General features: G+C 42.8%; 1 protein-coding gene across 1 annotated transcript in view; it reads right to left on the bottom strand.

Annotated features, from left to right (window-relative positions):
- The window catches only part of XPO4 (exportin 4), a 178860-nt gene that overhangs the window by 112588 nt on the left and 41832 nt on the right, over positions 1–24440 (bottom strand). Inside the window, exons 2-4 of the mRNA XM_075061666.1 lie at positions 13043–13148; positions 7044–7185; positions 6616–6754 (exon numbers count right to left, since the gene is read on the bottom strand). Coding sequence (XP_074917767.1) covers positions 6616–6754; positions 7044–7185; positions 13043–13148 — 387 coding nt within the window. The remainder of the gene's footprint in view (positions 1–6615; positions 6755–7043; positions 7186–13042; positions 13149–24440) is intronic.

The following is a 24440-nucleotide window of genomic DNA, read 5'->3' as shown; positions in this document are numbered from 1 at the left end:
ACTTTGCCATTACTGTATGTAATTGAGTCCAGTTAACCATTCAGCCTCATTCTATCTTTTCCTATGAATAAACCTTTATATTTAGATTCAAAGGATGGCAAAGCGTGATTGTGGTAAGATCTGATGTAATTATGACCTGGGTCTGGGCTTGTCCTTGGGACAAAGAACTTTGTCTTTTTACTGCTGGTGTTGGTTTTATAACCTCTCACCCAGACTGAGTGCACTGGTGTGATACTGGGAGAGCTGGAATCTAAGGAAATTGCTTGTTGACTTGGTGGTTAGCCAGGGGTGATACTAAAGTCATTTTTGTCTGGCTGGTTTGGTTTGCCTTAGAGGTGGAAAAACCCCAGCCTAGGGCTGTGACTGCCGTGTTTGAGCAATTGGTCCTGAACTGGCACTCTCAGTTGGGTCCCGCCAGAACCACATCATCACAGTGGCATAGTCATGCTAGGATCCACAGAACCAGGTCAATTAAGCTTTGGGTCAGAACCCCACGCTATCCAAATTTGAAATTTGGGATTGAGAATTTGGTTGGTTAAAGATCAGTGACCATGAGACAAAAAGCATCAGCAAAAGCAATGAAACTGCAAGCCCTAAGGGACAGCCTACAGTTTGAACATGAGCAAAAACTGGCAGAAATTCGAATGAAAGAGAAGCAAGCCTTGGCCCAACTGGAGGAAGAAGCTGCTGAGAGAAAAAAAGAAGCTGCTGAGAGAAAAGAAAAAGCACGTAAGGAGCTACTGGCTGCTGAGGAGAAAACTCGACAGATGCAACAAGAAACTGCTAGACTTTGGCTCCAAGTCAAAGAAGCAAGGGAAAAATAGCAGAAACTGTATCCTCTTCAAAATCCAGTTTATAACTATGTTGATATGTGGCATTACTCTGGGCAGTTTTCTGTGTGTAACCACTTTTGCTATGGCCAGGGAGAGGGAAGTCTAACCTGGTGGGTAATAGATGTTTGTCTGTTCAAGAAAGCAGTGTGTCTGTGAATGGAGTTTCTGAATGTCTGTCTGATGTCTCAGAAGTGAATCTGGAGTTAGATCAAGAGCAAAAAGATCTCATTGGGGAGGAAAATGTTTCTCAGGAGCAGATTCAAGTAAATGGTCAGGTGAAAGCCCTAACTGAGGAAGGAGAGGGTAGATTTGTGATGGGTAATAAATTGGTGGCTAGTACAGCTTGTAAAAGTGAACCTGAAATGGGTAACTGTGATTTGCTGGAAGTAGCTCAGTGTAGCGAAAAAGGCAGCAGCTTATCTGTGGGAAGTGGCAATGTGCCTGGTAGGGAAAGTCTGGATGAGCCTAGGCAGCCTTGTGAGCTGATGGCTGTCTAGTCAGCAGTGTGGGAAGACAAGGATAGTGGAAGATGAGTGTCCCTATCTCTTACCTGTTTCCTGTGTGGAGAAATGTGACAGCAAAGGAAATGTGCCTGTGTCTGTCAGGGGTATTGACTTGCCTATGAAGGAAGCTACCCCGGTCTCCAAGCAGTTGTCTGTGAACAGCCCTGTGGGCTGGGACAAGGGAAATGAGATCCCGAGCTGTGTGTCTGGGGAAGGAGAATGTGTCTCCAGCTTTTCTGTGTCTGTGGAGCAGATAGAAGGTGTCTTTCAGCCTGTGATGGTTGAGGGTGATTCAGTTGTCTCGGAGTTGGTTGTAAATACAGCTAAAGCCCAGGAAGAGAATAGTCCTAAATTTGTGTCTGTGGGGAAGAATGGCACTGTAACTGGGTTGCATCCAGTTAGTGTCTTAGCAAAGTCCCAGAGACCAGACAATTCTGGTGCTTGTAGTTTGCCAGTTGCTAATGTGTGGTTGGAAAAGGGTGTAGCAGCTCTGTCTGATCAGGGTAATACCCTAGCCAGGGCACAAGGAGAGCAGAAAGGTGAGTTAAGTGTGTTACCTACTGACAGTTTTAGTAAGAAGGAAAAGATTCCTAAGACTTGGTTTCTGCCAAGGGGAAGGAGAATGCTTCTAACCTGTTATCTAGAAAGTCTATTAGTTTGCCTGAAAGGGAATTGTGTAAAAATCTGCCTGATGAGCAAAGGTGATATGAATGTAAGTAAGACCCAGAAAGAGTCTGTGGTTGCTCAGGAAAGTGTTCCTTTAGAGCAAGCCTAGATGAAGAGATAAGGCAGAATTCTGAGAGGGTGAATTGCTGCTTAGAAAAGCTCCTGGAGAAAGGAATCCTCATGGTAGCCTGTGCAAGCAGTTTCCTGCAACTGAGGGGTGTGAAGTAATTTAAATCAAGGAAGTTTTAGTTCCTAACAGCCAAAAGTTTCTGTTGTGAATGGATCCTCTGACTTTCCTTGTGAGAGATCAGTGTGGGTAACTTTACGAAGGTCTCAAATGAAGTAGAAGCTGTTAAGAAAGTTGAGCACCCTATAACCCCGTGGCTGTGTGTGGCAGCTTGTGGGAAAACAATAGTGTTGGGACAGGAATGTCTCCATGCCAGTTCTGTAAGTGAGCAGTCTGTGCTTCAGGATCTAAGGACAGATTTGTTGCTGGTGTTTCAGAGCTAAATGGTTTTATGGCTGAATGCTTGAGGATGCAGGGAAGAGCAAGCAGACTCTCACCCTCCAACTATTTAAATTTTGTGTGGCGTCTCTGAAAACAGGGTCCAGCCTTGGAATGGGTAGCAGCTGAAAAGCTAGTGCCTGTGTTGATGCAAATTACCTGACTGGCAGGGAGAAGAAAGACTTGCTAATAGCTGTTAGCAAAGAGAGCCCCCCCATCAGCCAGTTAATTTGGTTAAGCAAGAGAAATCAGGGTTGATCCTGCAGGACAAGGAGACAAAGAGAAACTAAATTTTGCAAAGGAAAGCCATGTTAACCCTAAAATTCCAAACTCCAATGGTATTAATCCAAAGGTGGGATATAACAAACATGATTGTAGATGGACACTTCCAATGAATTGTTGCTATTGCTAGGTGATTTTGTAACTAATGTGTTGCTATTACCAAGAATTGTAAGAATGTACAATGTGCCGAGTCCTTGGAAAGTCCCTTGAATGTGTTGAAAGCAGTACATAAGAACACACTTTATGTTAAAGGCTTTGCTATACTAATGTTTCACAGTTAATGCCTGTAAACAATATTGAAACTTTTCACAGGGAAAAAGATATTCCAGACCTGATGTGCACTAGGAAAGGGAAACTGAGGCACACTACCATATTGATTGCATGGCTAAATGCCAGATCCTACACTGGAACACATAATATCTATGTTGATTTAATGTTAATTGGGTTCCAAACATTTGCCAAAGCTTGTATAGATAAAATAGCTAGTTTCTTAGCTCTTGGCAAGATCATATAAGACATACAGGAATCCTGCTGCAAGAGCAGATCCAATCCACTGTTGTTCAAACTAAGTTTTACCTTAAGTTAAACGATTCAATCATGTTATTAAACTGACTTGAATAAACCATTTCTGTTATACACTGATATGGCTTCTAACCAAAACTGGTGTAGTGAGACAGACCAGAGATGGGGAGCTCGTGGATGCAGTCAGTGATGTCTGTGTCATCCTTTCCTGCATAATTTGGTGGTTGGGGTGTGACGTTATTGATATAAACTGGACCATAATAGAACATGGGTTGCAACCAGGTCCTGTAGTGGCACCAAATCTTATGTAAAGGGGTCATATAAGGTGTCTAAGACCAGGTTATGGTTACTGGTTATGATTATGCTATCTGTATGTCTGTATCATTTTTGTAGTTGAAGTTATGAATATTGGCTGTATACTGTCTGTATTTCAAACTTGTATTGTGTTACTGGGAAAGATCCAGACAAGTTGGTGTCAGCTCTACTTAGCCTGCTTGATGGCCATTAAGGACCATTAGCTACACAACTGACTCATTGAGAGGAGCAGATACGCCTTGTGACTCAGCAGGGTGCGCAGAAACTGGCCCATGTGATTGCAAACTCCATTGTGCTGTAACTTTCCACAGTAAGAACAAAGAAGTGCCCTTACAGCTGGAAAAGCTATATAAGGCGGAGGCCTTATCTCCATTTTGTCTTCAATCCTGCTTCTTACCTCTGGAAGGACTTTGCTACAAACTGAAGCTCTGCACAAAGGACTGAATGACCCTCCCAGCCGGGGATGTATTCCAGAGACTTGATTTAAACCTGCAGTTTACTCCATCGCTGCTACAAACCTGAACTAAGAACTTTGCCATTACTGTATGTAATTGAGTCCAGTTAACCAATTCTAGCTCTCATTTCTATCTTTGTCCCTTATGAATAAACCTTTATATTTTAGATTCTAAAGGATTGGCAACAGCGTGATTGTGGGTGAGATCTGATGTGTTACACATCACCGGCCACCGCCAGTACTAGGAGTGAGCCGATGTGGCTCCACGCACCCACGGGGGGGGAGGGGAAAACCCTTACAACCCCTACTAAACTACATCCCTGAGTCCTGAACCCACTGATCTGGATTCCACCTCGTGAGGGTCACCTGTCCCATCACCGCGCCTGCTTGCTCTAATCATGACTATGTGTAACCCATTAATGAGCGATGTACCCTCACTGCTCCCTACTATACTTGGACCCCACCCACCGTACACCCCGCATGGGGACAATTACAGACTGTATGTACTATATGCTAACGCATAACCAAATACCAGCGTCCCCCCCATACTCTGTGGTGTTGCCCGATGACTAATGACTGACACGCCAAACTCTGTGCATCATTCCTTATTTAAATATTCTCTAATCAACATATTGAATTGACCTGGGTCTGGGGCCTTGGTCCTTTGGGATCGAGAGAACCTTTTTCTTTTACTGGGGTGTTGGTTTCATAACCATTCATCCCAGACAGGTTGTGCTGGTGGTGATACTGGGAGACTGCAGTATCTAAGGAAATTGCTTGTGTGACTTGTGATTAGCCAGTGAGGGTGAAGAACCGAGTCATTTTTGTCTGGCTGGTTTGGTTTGCCTTAGAGGTGGAAAAACCCCAGCCTTGGGCTGTGTCTGCCCTGTTTGAGCAATTGGTCCTGATTTGGCACTCTCAGTTGGGTCCCGCCAGAACCACATCGTCACACCTTACTTTTTAGGTTTTGTACTAGGTATATTATATAGAGAACAAACTTAAATGGCATACAGTCTAGCGTCTGTGTATTGTATTAGAATGCAAGAGCCGGTCCAGCGACTATTCCTCTGATATGCAGCTTTCTACTTGTCCCACTCCTGTATCATTAGTTAAAATCAAATAACTTCCTATACATATACACAAGTGTACAGAAAATTTTGGAAACCTCAAGTATCTTTTTCAGGGGGGAAACTATATTTTGAATGATTAAAAGATTAATAAGCATAGTTCTCCTTCCACACAATTATCAATCTCCACACAAATGCCTATTATAGGCTAATATGTGTTTTAAGCCGCTAATTGGGTGAGGACGTTGTTCTTTGTACAGACATTAGAATACTGTGCTGCCAAACAGGAAATCTGAGTTTAAAAACAATCTTAGAACTTCCATTTCTATGAGTTAGGGAAATCTGTTACAAGTGCTACAAAGGTGGCACACTTTTTAGGATCATGACAGGTGCTGCATTACTCTGACTACACTTCTCTGATGTGATTTTGAGCGGTGTTGAGAACTTCCAGCTCCCATCTACCTCAAATGGAGTCCAAACTGCTCAGCAACTCTAAAAGTCAAGCCCCTTTTTATGAGCTGCGGGCAGTTTTAGTTGAATATATAGATATATAATTATTTTTTGCATAATCGTACATCTACATTTGGGAGGCAAATAATCAAGTTTCTTTAATTTGTAGTTAAGTTAGTTTAGTTTTTAGATATATTTAGATATCAAGGTTATCACCAAAGCCTCCATTACAAACTACTCTAATCTTATCTCCTGGCATAGTAAATGGAATTTAACTAAATGCAAAGATAGACATTGACACCTTGTTTCCACTTTGAACACAGTAAGGAAGGGAACACTTAACTCCAGTCTGATTCTAAATCTAGAGTGAACAAGTTTTGTATTTCCATTCCAGTTTTTACTTCCTTGCAACCCTTTCTCCCTACCTGGCCCAACTCCCAGAGAATGAAGAAGGTCTGTGTGTCTTCCTCAGTAGACAATTCCAACAGCTGAACCAAAACAGGGTGCAGCAATGGACAGATGTAAGCGGAACAGAGTCTTTACAGAACCACTGCCAGCTAATGGAAAATCCTTTTTTATATCAAGTGTCATGGCTCTTGAAGCAACTCAGAATGGAAACAAGTACACTGGTTTAATTCTAGCTTTTGGTAACGATTACCCCTTACTATATGAGTGAGACTAACAGGATCAAACACGCTACTATTAAAATACAAGTTCAAAGTGCTCATTAACATTTGTTTCTAGAATGCCAAATGCAAATTTACACTTTTCCATAGGACACAGATATTTGTCATAGTGTAACAGGGTAAAGCATTGTAAATATAACATGCATTACATACTGCCTCAAAACTCATTTCTCATAAAAAAAATCCCAGATTTAGATATTCAAGCAGCCATTTACTATTTTCTTTGATTATGCTTCCTAATATAATATTCTGGATATGAAAATAATCCAGAAAACTAGTATACTTAGTAAACAATGTATAATGATTATATAATATTTTAAATAAGAACTTACCACAGTGGGGTTACCACTGCTTATCAACTGGCTGACTTCATGGAAAATGCTCTTGCAGTCAATCGATTTGTCTAATGATCCTCGTTTCACTATTACTGCTACTGCTAATAGAATCTGCTCCCGAACATACTTTTGAAGGCTGTAAACATAATACAAATATTAAGTTCTTGCCATTAAGCTGAACAGCACAAGGCTTCTGTAAAACAGAATTTTAAATCTGGGTTATTTTTTCAAGAACACAATGAAAGCTTAAATGAAAACTGACAATTCTACAGATGTCAAAGAGCCATCATCCATTCAGGAATTAGAAGAGCCACTACCATTTAAATGTTTCTATCTGTTAGCCTAGGAAGATTAAACAAAGATAAATCATGGTTTATGTAGGAATTTATGCAAATATTTTTGGAAGTACTTCCATCCATACTTACTTAGGCCTTTGTAAGACATAGGTTAAAAGGAATGTTCGCAGTGACTCGATGCTACTTTTTTCCAAGAGAATCCATTCTCGCACAACTGCTTCCATTATTGCTGTGGCAGCTTGAAAAAGGACATAGTCCACTTTACTAGTTTCTGTTAAGAACAAAGACATTATTCAATTATCACCTGCTGTTTTCACTGCCCATGCTGGTTAAAATGAAAAAATATTTTTCATTCAAAAAATATAGTCAGCTGCAGTTAACTCATTTTGCTATTTCAGGGGTTAGTTCCTCTCACATGTGACAGGGAGATAAAGTGCCAGAATTATCACATCATCATATATTATTACGAATGGCATGAGGAGTTGGGAGGAGATGGAGACCGGGATGAGAAGTCTAAGGAGTGGAGACTGACTGGCTAGGCAAAGAAAATGGGATTGGGATGAGGAACTGGGGTGGGGGGTGAGGAAGACGACAACAAGACTGGTCACTGACTAACACATAGCACAGGCCTGCACAACTCGTGAAGTGGCAAGGGCCACATTACTCCAAAGAAAAAACAGCTGAGGGCCAAAACCCCTCGGCCTCACGGAAACATGCCCCCCAGCACCTCCTGGCCCCGCGGAAACACCCCACCCCAGCACCGCCCAGCCCTGCAGAAACAAACCCTCCTTCCCCAGCACTGCCCCACCAAAACAGCTGTTGTTGGGGGCGGGGAGGTGATACTTGATTTTAAATCAACCAGGGGCTCCCAGCTGAAAAGGTGGCTGGGAACCCTCAGGGGCAAATTAAAGGGCCTGGGCCTCCGGCGGCTGGGGAAACTCGGAGTTTTGTGGGGCTGGGGCAGGGATTTAAAGGGCCCAGAGCTCCTGCCGCTGAGGGGAGCCCGAGCCCTTTAAATCTCAGCCCATCCACTGGAACCGCAGCCGGGATTCAAAGGGCTCTGGGCTGCCCGCAGAGCGCCGTGTGCGCAGGATTTAGAATCCCCCCGTGGGCCACACAGTGAGCCTCCGCAGGCCGTATGTTGTGCAGGCCTGACATAGCATATTATGTTATTAAAGATTGTATCATAATGCCTGTGCACAAGGAATAGGAATTAATGTTACACAGTCAGCCTTAATTATTTCATCTTCTAACTTTTGAATGCTTGATTTTGAAACTTTAATGTTATTTTAATGTAATTTGTGGGTGTGCATACACACACACACAGGGGGGTCATTGTTTTTTAGGATTTTATAACCTATGTTTATAAACATCCCCTTCCTTAAACCTATTCAGATGTTTGCAGATAACTTTAAAAAAAGATTTGAAAACATCAACTCCTGACTTCTGAATTTTTATTTTTTTTTTAATTTGGGGGGCATTGTGACAAAAGCATAGAAGGATCAGTATGAAGGGCAGTGGCTACAGAGTGAAAAGGGCAGAAGTGGGTAGGGTAAGAGGATAAAGAGCTGTACCTGGCATTTGGCTGTGGTTGGCTAGCTGGCAGGGCAAGAAAAACTAGTCATTCGCTGATCATTAATATTCTTTGAGATGTATGTATGCATTCAATGTGTATTAATAGTTATGAGTATATACTGGAATTACTGTGTGAGTGTGAGTGTGTGTTTGTGAGAGAGAGAAAAACAGGTATGTTGGGGGACTTGAACAGGTCTATCTTAAACAAAGGAATGTGTGTTTACCTCAATTTATATATAAGCAGTAAAAAGACCCATCAAGCTAATAAGGAGTGGAGGCAAACTTCATGCTAACAAATGGGTGGAGAAGACAGGAGGTGTCTACACTCCACAGCTTGGTCTGGGTTTCACTTTTCAGAAGAATCCATTTCAAAGGTTTTCTTGTCTGTAAAAGACTGGGGGGCTGAACCTCAAGTGATAAGCAACTGAATGCACTGATTGCACACAATATTACTGTATTATAAAAGTGTAGAGAGTTAGGTCTCCTCTGAAAACAAATGACACGCTAGAGATCAATACATTTATTTCACAATGATATTAACACTATGTAAGGAATTATGAACACTAACTGATATTAGGCTATACAGCAGGGGTGGGCAAACTATGGCCCACAGGCCACATCTGGCTTGTTGGACCTTTTAGTTTGGCCCTCAAACTCCCATCAGGGAGTGGGGTCGGGGACTTGCCCCACTCCGTGCTCCCGTCAGGGAGCAGGGGCTTTCCATGCAGCTTCTGGAAGTAGCAGCATGTCCCCGCTCTGGCTCCCCCCCGCCTGGCTCCTATGCATAGAGGCAGCCAGGGCTGGAAACTCCACATGCAGCCCCTATCCCAAGCGTGTCCTCCACAGATCCCATTGGTCGGGAACCTCCAACACCCTGAACTCCTCTTTTCTGGCCCCACCCCAGAGCCCTCATCCACTCCCACATCCCAACCCCCAAATTTTGTGAGCATTCATGGCCTGCCATACAATTTTTATACCCAGATGTGGCCCTTGGGCCAAAAAGTTTGCCCGCCCAGTCCAGAGGGAATGGCACAGCTATCTACCGGTCACCTATGTAAATTAAGCATGGTGGAATCAAACAATGGAAGCCCCATCTGGGGCAGGGCAGCACACAGGAAGGGAAGAATAGCATGAAGTCATCCTGCCTCTTGAAACAATGTCACGGAGCTTTGGAAGATACAAGTAAGGACAGAAGCCAGCTTTGGCATCCGTCACTAGACAGACACAAGAGGCCAGAGTTCCTGCAAGCTAAGAAAGATGAGCCCTTCCACCAAGGGGGGCACTGCTGAAGTCTCTGAAACTGAATATAGGCAAGAAACGAGCTTAGGCAAAAAAGACAAGGGAAGCCAGCACCTTGTACTTTTGTGGAGGGTCCTGAATGAGGAGAAAGTCAGCTATGACTGGGAAGAAAAATGACTGGTGAGAGAAACCATCTCAAACAAAGTCTGTATCTTGCTAGCTTTAAGTTTTAGACTTTTAGAAGCATTTTTTGTTTTACTTGTAACTTTGTATCTTCATTCCTTATAGTTGAATTCATTTACCTCTATGTATAATTTGTCAATACATTTATTTTTACCATAAACAAACTCAGTTCTGTATTTAAACGGAAGGGTTTATTACCTCTAGTTAAGTTAATAAGCTGTGATGTGTTCCTGAGTTTGTAGAGGAACAAATGAACCAAATTATTTCTCTGAACTGCCCAGGGGAGGACTGGACATTGTAGAAAACACAGTTTTGGGAAAATTCGGGATTGGAAATCTGTTATGGTCACCCTGCAAGTAGTAACCAAGGCTGACTGAAGCCAGAGTGGGGCTGTAGACAAGCTGCTGGGATCAGAGATGCTTAACCAGGACTGTCTAGCACACAGACACTCAGGGTGTTACCTGCAGGCTGGCTCTGAGTGACCTAAGTTGGAAGCTACAACAGTAAAGCGTACAGGGCAGACAATGACAACCCCTAACTTGTCAGGACTGCACCCCCACCAGAATGTGGCATGCTGGCTTGTCTTAAGCATCACCACTTACTTGTTGAAAGGAAATGCAGGTGGGTATGAAAGGAGACTTAGAAATATTTTAAAAAGATCCCACAATATCCATGTTTCTTTTATATATGACAAAGGCCTTCTCTATATTCAAAGTTGCACCGATTTAGCTAAAATCTGTTATTAAATTGATTCAAAACTGGCAGAAAACCTCAAGTGGATACTTAAATAGATTTAAACCTGGCTTATATCAATGTGGCTTAGTTTGGAAAAATAGTATGTGAGCATGTAATTAAAGACATCATAATGCAGGCTGGGAGGTTGAATTAAGGTGACATCAGCTACCTTAATACTGTTATTTCCTAATCTGAATGCTTGACTTTGCAACCTTAACATTTTTTTAAATGTAATTTCCTAATTTAAAAAAAAAACCTGAAAAATTGAATTTGATCATGTCATATCATACTGAATCCTTACTTGAGCTATCTAAGCTAACCCTCATCAGCAGGGTTGGGACCACTTGAGCTAACTGAATAACTAATGGGAATAGTAGGCTGTTATTCTATATGTGGACTAGCCACTAGAGCAGTGGTTCTCAAACTGGGGGTCTGGACCTTTCAGGGAGCCGCGAGGTTATTATGGGGGGGGGTCACAATCTGTCAGCCTCCACTCCAAAACCCTCGTGCCTCCAGCATTTATAATGGTGTTAAATATATTAAAAAGTGGGGGGAGGGTGTCGCAGTCAGAGGCTTGCTATGTGAAAGGGATCACCAATACAAAAGTTTGAGAACCACTGCACTAGAGAGATAAGAAATGCACTTTGCCAGTGGGTTTCAGAGTTTTTTCCTGCCATACCTGAATGTGTACCATTTAGCCCAGTATTCTGTCTTCTGACAGTAGCCAATGCCAGATACTTCAAAGGGAATGAACAGAACAGGGCAATTATCAAGTGATCCATCCCATCGTCCAGCAGCAGTATCTGGCAGTCAGAGGCCTAGGATCACCCAGAGCTGCATCCCTGACCATCTTGTCTAATGGTCATTAATGGACCTGCCCTCCATGGACTTAGCAGTGGAACGGAAAGATTCAGGACACCTAGGTTTAATTCCAAGTTTTGGAGAGGAGTGCTCTCTAATGGTTAAAGACTGTTCTTATCCTGTCGTCCCAGCCTTTCCCCGTCTCCTCCTATTCATCACCATCCATGCTGTCTTCTTTCTACCCCTTACCCTTCCGCTCCTACACAATCCTCCCCAACTCCACCTCCTGGCTGCTGCTTTCCTCCTCCTTTGAGCTTATCCTTCTACCCCCTTGTTCCTGTCTCCATCCCTCTGCGTGCATGTCCCCCCACCATGTTCCAAGTACTGCCCCCACTCTGGCTCCTCCAACCCCATCTCGCTGTCCCTCATTTCTCACTCCTCTGCGTTCAAATCATCTGCTTCCTCCTTCCCTCCACACTGCCTGGGTGACAGATGGATCACAGAGCACAGGAAAGAATCTATCATCAGTTCATGTGCCCATCATCACTGTAGCCCCCAGGGAAGCAACTGCAAGCAATGTCCTGTTCAGCCCCTGCAATCCTGAGCTGAAGCGTGTCCACTCACTCTGTGATGACGGCACACACACACACCTCTGATCAGCACATGGGAGCTGAGTGGGGATGTTTCATCCTCAGTAGAGATAACTTTGCTGCCAAGCTATCTAGTCTCTCTACTGGTTGAAATTTTTTCAAAGGCTTGTAATCTGCCCAAATGTGAGCAGTTTTCCACACAGGCATTACAAAAGATACAGCCCTGACACCAGGGCAACATGAACATTCCAGCCAAATTCCAAGGCCTTGCTCCAAAGCTTAGAGGTCGTAGAGTTTTTTTTTAACAAAATGGATGGAAGTGGGAGATTTTAATCACAGGTAAAACAGCATATTTTTTCATAATCTCATTCTCTGAAATGGCATGATCATTTTAGCTGAAACTTACTAAAAAAATTCAGCCTGAGGCAGAGAACTGGCATAGAAAATTTCCACCTGTATGGCAAAATCATAAGCAACAGAAAACAAGGTCTTACAATGGAAAGTGACAAGCAATCAACTACAAATAACATTACCAGCTCCACCTACAAAGTATTCTCAAACTAAAGTAAAAGAGTGTCCTCACAAAGGAGTTGCACTTACTTTATGAAATCAGTTTCTAAATCAAATTTAGAAATTCTGCAACAGAAGAAAGGCCTTCGCTAAAGCTGTGAAATTTTGAGGGGGCACTAAACTTTTTTCTTCCGCCCTTCGCAGACCATTTTAAAACACACTACTAGCTGTGCAAACCACAAAAATTATAACTAAAAACCAAGGATTTAGGATTACACACATTGTATTGCATTAGTAACTCAGGATCTTAAAGAGTTCTATTTAACTTACTTTTTAAATGCTTTGCAGTTCACCAACAAATTTAATACTTTACAATAACAATGAAAGAATATCTAACCTACTGTTCACATTCCCAGATGCAAAAGGCTAGTATTGTCTATTAGTTGTGAATTTGATGACATGCTAAATCTCTCAAAAAATACACTGAAGACTTACCCAAAATATGCTTGCAAACAGCAAATGGTGATTTTGATTTTCTAAATGATAAGAATATGTGCTCGGCATGCTGACGTTGTTCATTATTGACCATGGAAGGTGGTGCCTACAAGAAAATAAAGTTTACTTGCCTTTAGGTAATCTGCAAAGTAGCGTTCCTACTGCATATGCATTTTATGAGAAATTTTATAAGCTGATAAATATTTGCCTTGGTGAATAATCCAAACAACAGGAATATAAGTCTGCTAAGGCAAGGTGCCTCTTATTTGTCTGACATAGCCTTCTTTGTACACAAACACACCTACAGCAGGGTGTAAATATCTCTACGTGCATATTCAAATGGCTTGCAAACAATAAATCATTCTAAATGCTTCTACGTTGCTAATAATACCAGTACCAAAACACATTTAAGGGAAAGGGAAAGGGAAGGAAGATTAAGGTTCTACTCAATCCTTTTTGCAATGGACTGACAAAGCCCAAACCAAATAATAATGCACACACACTAGTACAGATAAAACCCCACCATCACCACCTAAAACATAATGGACTACTGAAATGTAAACCAAGAGAAATGGAATAAATTACAGCTAAATTCACCAAAAAAAAGTTGTAATTATGATACTAAATTTTTCTGAAGGTTAAAATTTAGATTAGAAATTTTAAATGGTATAGTCATTATTAGTGATATGCTGCCCTCTAGTGTTTAGAGTTCGCATAATACAAAGAGACTAAGTTGGTGCTGAGCACTTATAATCATCCCATACTGAGTTACACAAAACAGCATGATCAAAATGCTTTCTTGTTTACAAGTGATCACGTATGGAGATTCACTGGTACTAATCGCCTTATTTGGTTTTAACAAATATTAAAGCTATCTTAATCAATTAATCTAGCAAGAGGAATTTTCAATCAGATATTTCAATTCAAAGTTCTATTCCTTTAGGATGACATAACATGGCATATTTTCATACCTACATTACAATATTATTTTGACATTTTATTACATCCATATTTGTAGAAATGACAGACTGCAGACATTTCTAGGGTATGTTTTTCCCTTTTAAAATCTCAGTAGAAAAAATCAGTACTTAAATATTAATTTTTTGTTAAAAGCAGGAGTAGTACCTTAAAATTAAATCAGAATCTGCTCACTAAAATATCTATTGGAGTAGGTATCACCTTTTCAAACTGAAAACTTGAACCCATCTCAATAACTATCCTCTAGAAAAAGTGTATTTATCAGGGCCGCCCAGAGGATTCAGGGGGCCTCGGGCAAAGCGGGGAGCTGCGGTGCTTGTACTCACTCGGCGGCAGTCCAGGTCTTCGGCGGCATTTCGGTGGCAGGGGGCCCTTCAGTCGCTCCACGTCTTCAGCAGCACTGAAGGGCCCCCCACCGCCGAAATCCCGACCGAAGACCCGGACCGCTGCCAGGCCAGGGCTCGTGGGGCCCCTGCAGGGCCCGGGGCAAATTGCCCCACTTGCGTCCCCAGGCAGCCGTGGTATTTATTCCTCCTATATTCATTACAGAGGAGCAAAAGATCTTCTAAAGTTGAGCATCACTTTGCTCAAAAGTTGACTATACTAAGCACTCTAAAATCTTTGCCTTGAAATTTGCTGTTTCAGGAAATTTGCTGGTGGATAGGGTTAGTGAGCAAATTTGGGGCTATTTGAGCAAGAGATTTCTAAAATACAGTCCCTCCAAAGAATAAGATGTTTACAAAATCAGCTGGTTCTAATTCATTTGCACGCTCTATACCTCTATTACTCCTCAAACTGATCTCAGCCGCTTGGGATTTATCTCAGCTAGTGCATGGCACCCTTTTCGGGAAAACATTACTGAAAATGTTAAGGGTAAAGTTCTTAACTCCAGGCTGGCATGAACTAAACTGATGCATCTAAAAATGAAGTGCACATGTGCAGCACTCTATTAGGGCTCTATTAAAGGTAGAGGGGTTACATGAAGTCCGAGAAGCTGGGTGGCTTGAGGCACCATGCTGTGGTCACTGCAGGAGAGGTTATTCACCTTGTAGTAACTGGAGTTCTTCTAGATGCATTGTCCCTATGCACTGTTCACTTCAAGCTGTGCATACACTTGAGACCGAAGAATTCTTCCTAGCAGTGTCCACTTAGTCTGTGCAAGTGTCCTTGCTCTCCTTGTGCTCCACACTGAGGGTACAGGGAAGCTGCACTGGACCACTGCCATCTCAGCTCCTTCATCACCAAAAGTCCTGAGACTGGGATCTGAGGCAGTGGGGAAAGAGGATAGTCAGCGCACTACCAATTGGGACCACACATTTGAAGAACTCGAGTTACTACAAGGTAACCTCTCCTTCTTCAAGTGGTTGTCCCTACTGATAGCACACTGCAGGTGATTCACAGGCAGTGATCCCACTTATGGAGGTGGATGCCCAGAGCATTGCCCAAGTGCTGATTGAAGGACTGCTCTATGCCTAGGGAGGCATCTAAGGCAGCTGCCTGCATCAAAGCATAGTGGGCTTTGTGAAGACATGGACTGAGCCCCATGTCACCCCCTGCAGATGTTAATGATTGGAACGATCTTGCAAGATGCTATCAAGGCTGCTTGGGTTCTTGTTCTTGTTGAACATGCTCTCATGCTGCCCTCAAGAGACCTTGTTCACCTCAGGGCAGAGTATTATGCAGCCAGACATCCATTTTGACCTTTGCGGAACAGAAATCACGTCCCCTCTCTTTCCACAAATGAGACAGCTTTGATTACTTCCAAAGCAGCCTAGCCCTCTGAAGGTAAATGGCCAGGGTCCTACACCTCTTCCCTGTTGACACATGGCTTAGGATAGAACACAGGTAAGTTAATGCTCTGAAAGTCCAATACTGCCTTAGGGAGGAACCCTGAGTGCAACCTCAGACACCTTGTCCTTGTGGAAGATCAAGGCGAGGAGGGGTGTCCACCACACATGCCCCCTAACAAGATCATGACCAGAAAGTCCATCTTCAAGGAAAGGCGCAGAAGGGAGGATGATGACAATAGTTCAAATGGCGCCCCATCAGAGCCAGTAAGACCAAGATGAAGTCCCAAGCCAGTGCAGGCATCACCATTGGTGGAAAACCCTCACTATCCCCCTCAGAAACCAGAACGTAACCTAGTGCGAAAAGATAGTATAGTTGTCCACTAAGGAATGAAATGTGCTGACAACAGCCAAGAGCACCCTGAGGGAGTTAAGGGATAATCCTGTGGACTTCAGGGATTGCAGGAAATCCACCCCATCAGGGGGTCTCGGTCAGTAACAGGGAAACTCCCCACTGGTCATGCCAGACTTTGAGATGTAGCAATTCCTGGTGGAGTTTTTCATGCTACTACTCCATATGGCTTCACGCCTGACAAGTAACAGTTCTCTAGATCCGACACCCATCCAAATACCATGCTGTCATAAGGATGGGTCAAGATGGGTAGTCTTTCCTCTTGTCCTGGGTCAGAGGATTCCATACAAGGAGGCAGCTGACTGGAGGTCAGGCCAACAGCTGAGGTATGACGGAGTACCAAAAATGTCACGGCCATCATGGAGCTATGAGAATGATCTATATATCTTGTCCTGCTTAATCTTCCACAGGACCGTCAGTAGCGGGGAGATGGCGAAGGGGTGCTCTTACATCAACCTGAGAATGTACAGGGGGGTTCTCCTATTCAGGATCCAACTATGTTCTCACAGAATTGTCCATGAAGAACATGTTAAGGCAGATCTCCAGCAATTTCTTTGTCCTTCAAGGAAATAAACTGCCAATACTGCATCTGGATGGAATATGGGTTTCTCCCAGGTAGTACAAACAGGAGTCATAGTCATCATTTACCATGATGCAGTGCAGACAGACTACACAGTTCTTAATACACCTCTATCTCGATATAACGTGACCTGATACAACATGAATTCGGATATAACACGGTAAAGCAGTGCTCCGGGGGGGCGGCGCTGCGCACTCTGGTAGATCAAAGCAAGTTCAATATAATGCGGTTTCACCAATAACACGGTAAGATTTTTCTGGCTCCCAAGGACAGCGTTATATTGAGGTAGAGGTGTACCGAGGCTCTTGGTCATGCTGTCCCTTCCCCACAGGACAAAACAAATGGGGTGGGTAGATGAAAATAATGCACCACCAAAAGTGGGGGGAGGGGCTCAGTGTAGGAAGCACCCTTAAGAGTAACGAAAAGCAAACCTAACTGAACTGAACAGAAATAGCTATCTCTAACTATCCAGAGGTAAACTTCAGGAGAGCACTGCAAATACTAGGGCTCCATCTCAGAGCACAAGCAGTGAGAAAGAACTTAGATGGTGGCAGTCTGGGACAATCCCTTGTGTCCTCAGTATGGCGCACAAGAGCAAGGGCACATGTGCAGACCAAGTGGATGCTGCTAGTAATAAGTCTTCGGTCTCAGGTGCAAGCACACCTGAAGTACACTACACATAGGGACAAGTTCTCAAAAAACCCAAGCTACATCCATGCACTGTGAGTCTGAGCCCTACCCTTGGCAGCTTTCAAATAATGTGCTAGACATGTTCTTCGCTCTCTGCCTGCATTCTACAGGGAGTTGTTTTTTTTGAAGTCTTGCTCTGAGACCAGGGATTTGGGAGGGCTCTGCCCCTTTGCCAACCTTTGCCCCTTAGGGCTGCTCTGGCACAGCTATTGACGGGCCAGCACATCCGTAGATATTGACCCTTATTAGTACCAGAGATCACACAAAATGTTATGTTTTTAAAAACCCAATGGGATGGCTAGAGCTTTGATGAAGACCTGGGTTTCCAGAAAAGTAGTTTTTCTTCTATGATACCTCGACACATAAGGGATCACCCTAAAAATGGACCTTTGTGCTCTGGGAATTCAGAAGGGCTGACAAGACAGAACTATAAGCAGGGAGAACGGGAAGTGGAGCAATCTATGCATTCACTCGCTCTTCCTCCTCTTCTACAAATATTGAGAGCTTGTCCCTTTGCATACTGCACATCACCCAACAATTCTTCCATGGCTATTTCACTAGGCTGAGGGAGTGACTCCAAAGTTCTTTCTGCTGCTGGTCCCCAGTCAGAGGAAGAAAAACAGAATTCCCCTCCTGCCTCCATCAGTGAGGAAGAGACTTCCCTTCAGATGCTATGGCTTCTAGAGAAAAAGGGACGGTCAGGGCAGTGCAATGGAGCATGGGGAGAAAAAAAATGAGGTGGTCACAGCTGTGCAGTGGAGGAATCTAGAAAATTTCAGCTATACCTACAAACCAACCTCCCCATAGCCACACATACCCAGTTTCTGTCTCCTCTTCAAAACATGCCCCAAAGTGCTAAAACCAGGATGGGGGGCTAGGATTGAGCTCTTTTTGTGCATGCAATAGGTACCCAATGCTGAGAAGGGGTGGAGAATTAAGGACAGGCATGGTCGGAGAATGTCACAGGTGCTGAAACCTTTAGGGTGAGGGGGTAAAGATGAAAACACCATATTGAGATTAATGGAGCAGTTCACATTTCTCAGAGCTACTGTTTCAAGCTGTATTCATCTTCATAGGGTGTTCTCATTTAGCTAAGTACATCTAATGGAGATCACCTCTCTGAACTGTTTACGCTGCACATGGATATGTATAACCCCTTCCCCACCTCCCTATGGCCTCTCCAAGCTCATGAGGGCAAGGAGGAGGGTGGAGCTGGTATGTGTGTGTGAGGGGTGGTCTCAGCGGAGCAGGGAGGGATGTGAGGGAGTGGTCAAAGGAATGGGTATGGATGGAGGGAATGTTGGAGGAGTTACAGAAGTGGTGGTGAATCTGTAAAGTTGGGAGGGGACCCTCAAACCAGTAGGAGAGAAGAGGTGGGGGTGCTGGAACAGTGCAAGGAAAAATGGGTGAAAATGCAGGGGACAGATGTGTAGTGGGAGGTGTGGAGGCTTCAGCTCTGTCCCACAAAACCACCCCAGACTCCCTCATTTCTGTGCCCCCTTCAAAACATGTGCCCACTGACTATATTAAATCACTGTACTGTAACTGCTTTCTGTTCCCATATCCTCAGTCTGTGGGGTCCTCATCAATGTCCGCTTCTCTGTGGGAGGAGGATCAGTCTGTGCTGGACAGGCAATGAAGGGACAAACATGGACCCAGGGTCTTCTCTGTCTACCTTAATCATGCCAAGAACCCAGAGATAGCAGAGGGGAAACATGGAGGTACTGAGAGAAGTTTAAAAAGAACAAAAACAAAAACAACCAAGAAAATTAACTGCCCAAAAACTTCGTTAATGCAGAGGTAAGGTTGTGTCCAGTAATGTCTTGTTCCCTTCCAGAACATTGAGTTCATTTATATTCAAACCTCTGAAAAACAGGAAATGAAAAATTACAGTAAGGCAAACTTCTGAAAACCAGAAATACAGAATTAAGGTACACACCATCCTTGCAATGCAACCTTAACTCTTCCCTCAGAGATAGCTTTAGTTATAGGCATATTAGGCCAAGATTTTATCACATGTATTTTTAGTAAAAATAACGAACAGAAACCTGTGACATATTCATGACTTTTACTAAAAATATGCAAGACAAAATGGGGAACTGTGGGATTCCCACTCCGCCCCAGGGCACTCCCAGGGCACCCCAGCTGCCCGTGGTGGCTCCGAGCTCTGGGAGCACCCTAGCCACCCGCGAGCTCAGGACCCTGCAGTTCCCAGACACCACAGGCAATGGAGGGACCTGCAGCTCCCAGGCGCTGACGGCTCAAGTCATGGAGGTCTTTGGAAAGTCATTTCCGTGACAAAATTTTAGCCCTACCTATAACACAAATACTAGCCTTCTATCCTTACAGATGCTACAGAACACTCTGAGAACTGAGAACCTTCTCTAAGCCAAGACAAAACTCTGGTTTAGGTCAGGCATAGCAAACAGGAGCTACCTGCACCCAACCTACACTCTAACACTAAGCCTTCTCCACACTGACTGCCCCAGATCTGCACAATGTTACCATTCCTTCACCCTTTCCTTGAGGACTTCTAAGACAGTGCCATCACTAGCCCCTCACTAAGCCCAGTCATGTATTCCACTACATTGCTGACAATCACCATGACAAGACTTGCCTGTCTGCTAACACTGCCGCTAATACTGATGGGGGGCGGGGGGAGGGCAGGGAGAATAGCTCAGTGGTTTGAGCATTGGCCTGCTAAACCCAGAGTTGTGAGTTCAGTCCTTGAGGGAGTCATTTAGGGATCAGGGCAAAAATCTGTCAGGGACGGTATTTGGTCCTGCTGTGAAGGCAGGGGACTGAACTTGATGACCTTTCAAGGTCCCCTCCAGTTCTAGATTCTATGACTGCACAACCTACAGACCTCAGTGCTGAAATGAGGCATGCTTGATTCCTCAAGGTAGACACAGACCTCTTCTCATAGCACAATGACAACTCTACCAATCTACTCCAAATAATCCCTCCACCATTCAATACAGCACTACTGGGCAATCTTCTCTCTATATTAACAAAGTTTTTACTCAGTTAATTATAATGCAAAGTGTAATTACATGAATTAACCTTATTAGCCTCTCAAATCTGGCCTACTTTAAAGGTAGTGCTTTTATTTTTTATTTATTTTAAATCCTCACTGTCTGGCTGAGAAATTTTAGATAACTTATAAAACATTTTTGTATGTTCTGCACCACATCACCATGAGAGGGAGCTTAAAGATAAGTAACTCTAGTCTGAAAGCTACTATATGAAGATAACAGTGTTTATGGTGCACAAATAAAAAAATATTAAGTTTCAGTTATAGTTATGTCAACTCTTAAGAAGAAAATCAGTGTAGGCAAATTCCATCAGTATTAAAAAGAACATAGACTGTCTTATGTCTGAGATTTTGCCACTTTATTTGACTGCTCTTAACTATTTTTAGATGGCGAAACTGGAACTGCTTAAGACATCAACAGCAGCACAGGAATCACAATCTGACTGATGACATAGGACTGTACCCATGAATAAAGATTATTCACACGAGGGTTGCAGGACTGTGGCCATTTTCTTTACAATTTTTTCAACTTTTCAAAATTTTACAGCTGAAATTCAACAACAGAAACAATAAATCAATGAGGTGATATGTGAAAGCCACCACTTTGGCAGATTAGTAACTAACAGACTAACTTTTTAAACTATGAGCCTGGACATGTAATCAGAAAGAAAAACACTTTCATCTCACCTTTATATCCCAGAGTTTCTAGAAAAACTGATTTTTCCTTCTCAGTCATATCCAACTACCACTGGTGGGGAAAATCTGAATGGAGGACAGGAAGAAGACGGGGTACAAACTTTTCAGGGAAAACAGCAGCAGAGCAGAGTAGTATGTGTTGGAGGATATAAATTCTACATAGGTTTGTAGAAATGCAATATCTTCACACTTCTTTTGGGACAATCCTTGCCAGCTGCTGCTGGGACTGTTCAGGGATTTGAATGGGTGAGAAAAGAAGGAAAAGGGAAGAAAAACTGTCTTTTCTTTCCTCTCCAATTTGCCAACTTCCATTAACAGATCACAAGTACTTCTGCTGGAGATGTCCTATGGAGGAACATAACTGGCAGCATAATGAAAAATGCTGATTATGAAGAGCAGCAAAAACACCTTAAGAATCTTGTGACAAGACACAGAATATGTGCAGACAAACTCCTGTGTCCCCCTACTCTATCAAAAAAGAGAGAGAAACTTCAAAACAAGAAAACTTATTCACATTAGGACAGGGACAGTACTGGAGTTTTTAGCAGTTGATTAGCCTGGTAAGGCAGATGAAGTTCTGGTTATCATAAAGTCATAGGACTGTAAGGGACCTAGAGAGATCATCTAGTCCAGTCCCCTGCCCTCATGGCATCTCAAGGTATAGCACATTTTTTTTTAGGCGCACCTGTTGGTTTAGATTTTCATAGGAAACTTGAATATGTATGGAAAATTATTACAGGTGCTAACCGATAGAGTATTGTGGCTACTCGACATAACTTCATTTGACACAAAGTCAATTTTTATATTCAAGCTAATAACCTGCACATGTTCCTCATGCTCACCTACACCAACACCAAAGAATTTCAAAAGACCATGACGTTACTGAAAGTAGACTAGGTGAGAAGAAAAAGCTAGGGGCCTACTCAGATGGAAGATCTGCTTGATTAGTCTACCACTAGATCCATTTAACAGACTTTCACGTTATCCTACATTTGACATTTAGCTTCTATACAAAACCAAATTTAAAACAATAATGTCAAGCATCTCCTCAAAAAGTAGGCTATGTAAAACTATAACAATGTTACAACAATGAGCTCAAGTTTAAAAATTACATTATGGAGTCACTGGCTGCAGCTCCATAGAAAAGTCTATGGTTTATCACATTTGCACTTAAATGTGATTAAAAAACCCACCACACACAAGGCACAGAGATAGTAACTTTTATATTGAAATAGATTTGGCATGGATTCCAAATTGCTGATGGCACTACAGCTAAAGTTAATGACTCAGTCATAATTAGTACATGGCCTAACACCAGAAATAACTCCTACTAACAAAAAAGCTATTTTAAGGCAATGCTAAATTCCATATTTTTAACAAAAGTATTATGATTTAACATTATTACTATTCTTAGTGCTTCATCACATCCAGGTTGTGTGTATGCTCATTAACACACCCTGCTATGTTGCTGCTTCTTTACAAATATACTGTCAGACTTATCTATGATATATATGAAAAGATAGGAAATGTGTCACCTCAGACTGCTATTGTGTACTCCTCTCAAACCGAACAAGGTCAGTTCTTGCATAAAAGATCAAACAAAAAACAGTTCTGCAGGAAGCTATGTTAGCAGTTCAACAAATTGCACTTTTCCCTAGTCAGTGCCCCAACACGTAACTAAGGGCAATCTGCTGTTTGAAGAGTTTCCAGTCAGGAATATTTATTTATTTATTTGCAGGAATAATGGTGCTAGCTTGGATGTCATATGCGAACTTCATTTTGTGGCTATCCACATTTCTCCTAAAGTTTTAAATCAGAGAATATTCTTCAGTTCAGTTCCTGTCCTAAACTTGAGAAGACTTGTTTTGTATTGGCCAACAGCTCCTGTGTTCCATTAGTTAGAGAACTGATTTGTGCATATAGAAAATAAATCTGCACAGCACTTTACAAACTTTGAAATGAAAGTTACATCAAACATATTGCTTCACTATTATTAACTAATGAGTCTTATTCTGCAGTTACCACACAAATCACATAAATGACATGCCTCAGCTCATATCTATTTTACCGCAGTAGTAGGTCACTAGTTTCTCTTGGCTAACAAAGTCTCTTTTTAGTAGTTTACCTAGATAACGATGAATAAATTTATAGATTTTTAAGGCCAGACGGGACCATCAGATCATATAAGCTGACCAATATTTCACTCTGACTATGGCACATCTACCAGAAAGACATCTAGTTTTTATCTGTAGACTTAAAGAGATAGAGAATCCACTTCATTTGGTATTTATTCCAATGGTTAGTCACTCTACCTTATTTCTCACTTGAATTTGTCTGACTAACTTCCAGCCATTCTGATTTTCATTGGTTAGTAACCATTAACACATGTTGAGCTGCAGCTAAATACAGCATTTACAATAAATGTGGTGCTTTTTTTTGCTTAACCCAGAAGACAGACTATATCTAGAGGGAAGAGCATCTTCGCAGGCAGGCTGGCTAACCTACTGAGGAGGGCTTTAAACTAGGTTCACCGCAGGAAGGTGACCAAAGCCCTGAGATAAATGGGGAAGTGGGATACCAGGAGGAAGCACAAGCAGGAGAGGGCAAGAGGGGAGGGCTCCTGCCTCATACTGAGAAAAGTAGGACGATCAGTGAGTTATCTTAAGTGCCTATACACAAATGCAAGAAGCCTGGGAAACAAGCAGGGAGAACTGGAAGTCTTGGCACAGTCAAGGAATTATGATGTAACTGGAATAACAGAGACTTGGTGGGATAAATCACATGACTGGAGTACTGTCATGGATGGATATAAACTATTCAGGAAGGACAGGTAAGGCAGAAAAGATGAAGGAGTTGCATTATATGTAAGAGCAGTATGACTGCTCAGAGCTCCAGCATGAAACTGCAGAAAAACCTGAGAGTACCTGGATTAAGTTTAGAACTGTGAGCAACAAGGGTGACGTCGTAGTGGGAGTCTGCTACAGACCACCAGACCAGGGGGATGAGGAGGAGGAGGCTTTTTTTCGACAGCTAACAGAAGTTACTAAATCACAGGCCCTGGTTCTCATGCAGAACTTCAATCACTCCGATATCTGCTGGGAGAGCAATACAGAGGTGCACAGACAATCCAGGAAGTTTTTGGAAAGTGTAGGGGACAATTTCCTGGTGCAAGTGCTAGAGGAACCAACTAGGGGCAGAGCTCTTCTTGACCTGCTGCTCAC

This window comes from Chelonoidis abingdonii, chromosome 1 (assembly GCF_003597395.2).
Source record: "Chelonoidis abingdonii isolate Lonesome George chromosome 1, CheloAbing_2.0, whole genome shotgun sequence".
Lineage (NCBI taxonomy): Eukaryota > Metazoa > Chordata > Testudines > Testudinidae > Chelonoidis > Chelonoidis abingdonii.
This window is presented reverse-complemented; position numbering and strand designations above follow the sequence as displayed.